The sequence below is a fragment of the Pseudomyrmex gracilis genome, unplaced genomic scaffold, assembly GCF_002006095.1.
Source record: "Pseudomyrmex gracilis isolate BER0280 unplaced genomic scaffold, ASM200609v1 scaffold_636, whole genome shotgun sequence".
In the NCBI taxonomy this organism is placed as follows: Eukaryota; Metazoa; Arthropoda; class Insecta; order Hymenoptera; family Formicidae; genus Pseudomyrmex; species Pseudomyrmex gracilis.
In genome coordinates, this window is record NW_018021220.1 from 1 (window position 1) to 7,331 (window position 7,331).

A 7,331-nucleotide genomic window follows, 5' to 3' on the forward strand; every position below is an offset into this window, starting at 1 on the left:
TATATATATTCTTGTCATATAAAACCATTTTTTCTCCTAAAAGGTTTCTGACTAGTTTTACCATATGAGATGGATCGGGAAATATAAATACGCCGTTGTTCATTTCAGTATGTAAATTGTCAACATCTAAATTACAACCTAGAATTTTAGAAACACCGAAATTAACTTGTGTACTATCAAACGTTACGTTCGTTACAGGTATGCCAGACTCAAATAATAAATTTAAGCATTGATTTAATAATTTTGCTTTTTGAGTACTATCTAAGCTGTTAATAAAAAAATATCCAAGAGGAAGTTTCCATGATTCATCAATAGAGACTAGCATAAATGTTAAAACTTGANTCGCCGCACCCATAGATTCATAGCTAATACCAGTACCNAAATCTACCAAACCATAATAACGATGACCATCCCATTCTATATATTTGCGAATGGCCATTTNATCAAATACTAATGAACAAAGCATTTTTTTTTTTTTGAATATTTGACTCGAGTTTCAATTATTTCAAACGCTTCTTTGGAAAACCCTGGTGCAGCATTAACATTGCAATACCATTTGCTAATCGTTTTTGCATGAGNCAAACTACNATTTAACTTTTCACGTACAAAATTGTATGCTTTTGGCGACAAAAAATGCAATGAAACTGCGAATTTTTTAATATTTTCTGAATATTCGTGTGTTCTGGTTTTTTCCCCGTTTTTTCCAAATAAACGTTCGACAATATCACTGTTATTTTCAAAATTTTTTAATAACACTTTAGTTTCTTCTTCTTGTAATAGCTTGTTTTTTTTTAGAATGTTCATTACCCCTTTAATATTTAATATCTTTCGGTTTCGGTACTGGTTCTGCAGTTGCAACTGTNGTATNTTTTTCGACTGGATCACATTCATGTCTTCGATTTCTTGAATTTTCCTTTTCAATGCTAACTTCCTAGGTGTGTCATTGACACTTGGAACGAAAGAAACATCAGTCGTACTTTNGGGTTCTGGTGTAACTGTATCACGTACTTCATTTCCAATTGTTTTTTCCGATTTTAGTTTTACAACTTCCACTTGATTTTGCTGCTGCACCTATACAATATACTTTTGAGTAAGTATTATAGTATATAGTATATAAAAATATTAATACAACTTGAAAAGACAATCCCGGATATCATATTGTTAATACGTTGATACGTGAGAAATTGAAATTGAAAAATAACTTTTTATACTTTCAATTCAATTTCTCTATGTATGACTTATTGTGAAACTTACATGCTTTATCCGTGTTATGTTTATTGTTGGGACTGCATCTGGTTTCAGGCGTGTTATAGTTCTTGATGTTTTATCAAAGCAATCTTGAGAGAAGTGTCTTGAACATAAAACATGACTTCTTTGTGGTTTCCAGTTTTTTTTCCCCACAAAATTAACCCATACCTTACACTTTTGGTCATTTTTTGGAAAACTGAAAGATATTATAAAATAATAAAAAGTAGTATAAATTCATGGAGTATAATTTATCAGCATTTATTACTTTTACTTACGAATGAAAAGTAAATCCACAATTTTTTGACTTTGTGATGGAGCACGCCGCGCAACTAACCATTATTATTGTAATATAATTAATAATCACTAATAATCGAAAAATACGCAACGCTTCAAGCCGATCAAGGCAAGACATGGTAATGGATACGCTCGAATGCAACCGTAGATCAAGAAAAGATATAGAAAAGGATTCGGTGTATATCGACTGCAGCGCAACTAACGGTAGAAAGCGCGTTATAGGCGGTCTTCTATGACGTAATTTCCGATTACAAAATTTCTACCCCCACCACCGCTATGCTCTCTCCAGTCCTCCATGGCGTTACCCAGATAACCGGTGACAAGGTTAGGTTAGGTTAGGACAAGGTTAGGTTAGGTTAAGTTATATGCAAGAGTCTTAAAAGAAATAATATAAGTCTAAAATATAGTGCGGACTTAGCAACACTATTTCATAATCATACTCTGCTAATTTTAATCTCTAGCGAAGTATGCGCATATTTGCATCTTGCGTCTTTCTAAACCACATCAAGAGTTTATGATCGGTGACCACTGTAAACTTGCGTCCATATAAATACGGTCTAAAATGTTTAACGCAATAAACTATGGCTAGAGCTTTCTTTTTGTATGTGTCGTACTTCAATTCGTTATCTGTCAACGTGCGAGAAGCGTGAGCTATCGGTCTGTCTTTGTTTATCTCTCCTTGCGATAAAATTCTTCCTACGGCTATTTCTGAGCGTCAGTAATTAAAATAAAAGGCTTCAAAAAATCTGGATATTGTAACACATTTCTTCACATAATTTTTGTTTTAATATTTCAAATAACTGATCTTGAGCAGTCCTCACTCAAATCGTGTATTATTTTTTAATAAATTTGTTAATAAATTTGTAAAGATTTAGCTAATTTTGAGAAACTGAATAAATCTTTTATAATAACCTGCAAGTTCGAGAAATTGTTTGATGTTTTTAGGAGTTTTAGGTTTGAGGGAATTACGAACTGCTTCTAATTTCTTTGAATCTAGCCGGACTCCGTTTTTACTAATTACATGCCTTAGGTAAATAACTTCGGTTTTTAAAAACTCGCACTTATCAGGTTGTAATTTTAAATTTGCTTGTCGTTTGATCTATTAAAGCGTTATATTTTCTTTGATGCTCTTTCATGATGCTCTTCCATGTATGGATGTGGTTTATGCAACCATGTATACAAACAATTCTTGCCCTTGCAGTCCAGACAAAACAATGTCCATAAGTTTTTGAAAAGTAGCTGGAGCGTTTTTTAGACCGAAAGGCATTCTCTCAAACTCATAATGCTCAAACAAAGTCGTAAACGCAATTTTATGACTATCGGCAGGGTCCATTCTTATTTGATGGAAACCAGATGCTAAATCTAGCACGGAGAAGTACTGAGCTTCTCCTAACTGATCTAAAATATCCACAATGTTAGGCAACGGATAAGCATGTCCGATTGTTTTTCCGTTCAACGTGCAAAAATCCAACACCATTCTTCAACATTTATTTCCCTAAGAATCTTCCTTTTTAGGCACTATCCATATAGGCGTATTGTACGGTGACTGTGATGGTTTTACTATTTTTCTGTTTAATAATTCTTGTACTTGCTTATTTATTTCATCTTTGTGGATTTAAAGAAATCGGTACTGACGAGTATTTATCGGTTGCTCGTCTCCTGTTTTTATGCTATGTTGGAGCACGTGAGTTGCAGTTAATTGTTCTCCGGAAATATGAAATTCTATCTGACTGGTTTTTATTAGATTTATTAATAATGAAATAGTGTGAAGCTAAAAGAACCGATTGCAAGATGTTATGCCAAAGAAATCCTAAGATTGAATTCACCAAACGTTTTGACTTTATTTTGTAGTCATCTTCAGTGGTCTGTTATACAATTGGTTACAAATTAAGAAGCGTTTAATACAATAAATTGATAGTGCATATAAAATTACTTACAAATACGCAACAAGTCTCAAAAGAAAAACAAAGTGTTCATAATTTACATGTGTCGTTACAAAAATGTTATCATACTAGTGTTGTTTGTGAGAGTTTTGGATGGAAGTAACACTATCTGTAGGGACTATTATTGAAATTGTCAAAGGATAGGTAAATAAGCATTATCAAGCAAGGCTGTATCTTGCATAACATTGATGGTGTTGTTGGAAAGTTTAATGTTCAACATTTCAGAGGTTAATTTCTTGCAATAATTTGTTTCTTTATCTAGGATCTTTACAGAATCAAAATCGAAAGAATGTCTTCTGTCAAAACAATCTTCAAAAATCACAGAATTACATTGCTTTGTTTTAATTGCGTAAATGTGTTCTCTGATTCGTGTTTCTAATTGACGTTTGGTTTGACCTATATAGCAGGCATCACAATTTTTGCATTTAATGTGATAAACTACATTCCTTCTTTTTAATTTAGGAACTGGATCTTTATGTGTTTTGATGAATTGACTGAGGTTGTTCAAATTTCTTAATGCCGGTTTACTTTGCATGTTGTTTGTTATGATGTTAGATAAATTATAATTACTTAAATTTAACGTAAAAGGTAAAACAAAGTAACATGTTTTAGATTCTCGAGCATCATCAGACTCAGAAAACTCACAGTGATTGTTTAATTTGTAAGAAAATAACGATTTAAGTCTCTTGTTAATCATTTGGAATATAAAATGTAATGGATAATTGTTGGAGATTAATACGTTGACGCAAAATACTAAATTCTTTTGATGAAATTTTGGGTCTGATAATAAAATGGCTTTATCCACTAATGTAAAAATAGTACCCATCTTGTGACTTAAAAAACAAAAAGATAAAAAATTTAAATTTTAACGTGACAAACAGGGAACTAAATACACAGGTGTTGTTGTGCGAATATGTGATGGTAATATTATTTATTCATAATGTATATAAATAACGTTTCAACCTTTGGTTTAGGTCTTTATCAAATTCTACAAATATAATATAGCAAAATATTAAGATTTTTTTATAAACGTAAATGCGCAAACTAAGATTAATATGTTAACTTACAGATATGTGCTGTTTAACAAAACTTCGTACAAAACAATGATAATAATTAAGGTGTTACAACAAGTCGTATTGCAAACACCCGCGTTACTCTTCTAAGTGCGAACAGGCGATGCTGTGTCGCGTAGAGCCTCCGGCCGCGACACTATTCGGGACGATTCTACCCGCACCTGCTCGGACACCGGCTTTTATCCTCGAGCTAATTACTTTGTGATTGGCCGAAGAAAATCAGGCGACATCCGGTTCTCAAAAAGTGCAATGCAGACCATTGCATCTTTTCGGCTGCATGTGCGATCTTCAACCGGTATGTCCTTGAGCGCGCGGTTGCATAGTGCCCCGCGACTGCTGACTGGACATCTGTGCCGGATTCCAGTTCCCCTTTTTAACACAACTACACCTAGTAACTTAAAACCCACGTTTAAATGATATTCTATCATTACTTAATATGTTACATAATACATAGTATATAATATATAACACGTAACTTATAACAGTATGTTGATACGTAAATCTAAAAAACTCAGACCGTCATTAGACTGCAATTTATATGTGAATTGCAATCTCGGATGAAATGTGTTTAAAAATGTGTTAGATTTATTACATCATTTGTTTCTTGCTTATTTAAATGATCTATACGCAACTACTCCACAATTTTCGAAAATCTCTTGGAATTTCCATGGGACTCTGATTTTTTCCTTCGCGACTAGGCAGTTGCCTGCGTTGTAACCCGAGAAGCTCTCTTCACCGCAAGAAAGTTGTTGTTGATTTTTGTCGAGCACTTCCGCTTTATTTTTTAAATTTCAAAGTCTCATAAATTTATCAATTATTTCTTCCGACTTAATTCGAGCAGATTCTATTGCTTTAGGAGATGGATTAATACGGACTTTATGAGCAAAAACTTTTAGGAATATTAGATTTAAATTATTACTTAATAGAGAATCATCTCGGGCTTTCAATGTTTCTAAACGAATAAATATATGTATATCTGGTCATGAAGAACCGTATATATGTATATACAGGGTGATTCAGAACAACCCGTTATCCTTGAAAATACATATTCTTAACTAAATTCTAAGACAACTTTTTATTTGGCAAAATTTTGTCTGAAGCTTACTTTTTGAGTTACTAATAAAAATAGTTGACGTACCACAAGTCGGATCCAAGAGGTAGGCAGGAGTGGCGCGACTCACCGTCAGGCAATTACGTGTGGTGCCTGACGCGATCAGCTGATCGCTACGCACTGTTTCTGTATCTTTTTCTGTCTCTCTCTCTCTCTCTCTCTCTCTCTCTCTCTCTCTCTCTTTTCCTCTCACTTATTTATTTACTCGTTTGTAATTTGTATCATTTAAATCCGTGCATCACAAAAATCACTGTCAATCACGGTAAGTTGCGTCGCCCCTGCCTACCTTTTCAATCCGACTCATGGTACGTCAACTATTTTTATTAGTAACTCAAAAAGTAAGCTTCAGACAAAATTTTGCCAAATAAAAAGTTGTCTTAGAATTTAGTCAAGAATATGTATTTTCAAAGATAACGGGTTGTTCTAAATCACCCTGTATATACATATATATACACGCATATTTTCCGCACAACATCCTGCAAACGGCTCTTCATGACCAGATATACATATATTTATTCGTTTAGATTTAAATTGTTTTAATTTTTCAATGAGTTCCTAAGCAGTGACCGAATCGTTTTCTTTATTATTTTGGTCATTAAAGTCTTTTATCCTGATTCTTGGAAATATTATTTTTTTAAGGAAGTAAAAATTTTCTCCTTTTTAAATTTTTATCAAAGGAGGTCGAATTGCATACTGAAGGTTGATTACTTTTCTTCTCGCAATGGACGGATTCAAAGAATTCAAGAAAGATTTGGATATTTCCCTCTCCATGGGTTTCCATAGGAACTTGAGGACTTTCTTCCTCACAGGTTATGGGGTTTTTTTACAGGTAAAGTTTGATTACTTCTAAATTAATGAATAGTAAAGGCTCGTGAAATTGTCAAACTAAGAATGAAAAAAGGCCGATACGAGCCATTCCCAGGATGTTGTGCAGGAATAAACGTGCATGTATATATATATATACACATGTATGAAATTCTCATGTAAATTATTTTTTACATGTGAGTTTGATTACTTCTTTTACAAAGGATTTTAGTAGATATTGCATAACGTTTCTCCTAGAAGATTGCACTGCTGGTTTTACTTAACTTATTACTTTCTTTAAAACTATTTTTCTTATTCTGATTTTTGTTACTATTATTCTTTTTACTTTTATTCTCTGCGTTAGATTTTTTTTACATTCTTTGTACTTATTACCAACAAGTTTGTTGTCGCACAGGATATTTTGGCTTTCGTTGCATAAGCACTCATTATCGCGGATTTCGTTCAGTGTAACGTGAGAATGCCTACGCTCGCTAGAGTTACAATCAGAGTCTGTCTTGTACGTATTCAACAACTCATTCAAGAGTTCAAGACGCAAGGTCGGCACTCGAACTTCAATTTCGTCGTCACGTGTGCTTATGACATTTACATAGGCTTTTCCAGACACACTCCTTACTATGGTATCTCCTAAATAAATATTATGTGTCACCTTTAACTGTGGCAAATACCCGACTTTAACCTCGGGGTTTTCTATTCTAACATAAAACAAAGATTCTGCCCGTGGCGGAACTACTATGGTTTCTTGAGAGAAAAAGGATATTTTAACTCCAGAGAGAGAGAGAGAGAGAGAGAGAGAGAGAGAGAGAGAGAGAGAGAGAGAGAGAGAGAGAGAGAGAGAGA

General features: G+C 33.6%; 1 protein-coding gene across 1 annotated transcript; it reads right to left on the reverse strand.

Moving 5' to 3' along the window:
* Positions 1 to 781: 781 nt before the first annotated feature.
* Positions 782 to 1,652, reverse strand: LOC109861207 (THAP domain-containing protein 1-like; the record flags this gene model as incomplete). The annotated part of the gene is made up of 3 exons (XM_020440762.1): positions 1,524 to 1,652; positions 1,255 to 1,444; positions 782 to 1,071 (listed from the first exon to the last, which is right to left on the reverse strand). Coding segments are annotated over exons 1-3 (542 nt in total), but the record flags the coding sequence as incomplete, so codon positions are not given.
* Between the last annotated feature and the right edge of the window lie 5,679 nt (positions 1,653 to 7,331).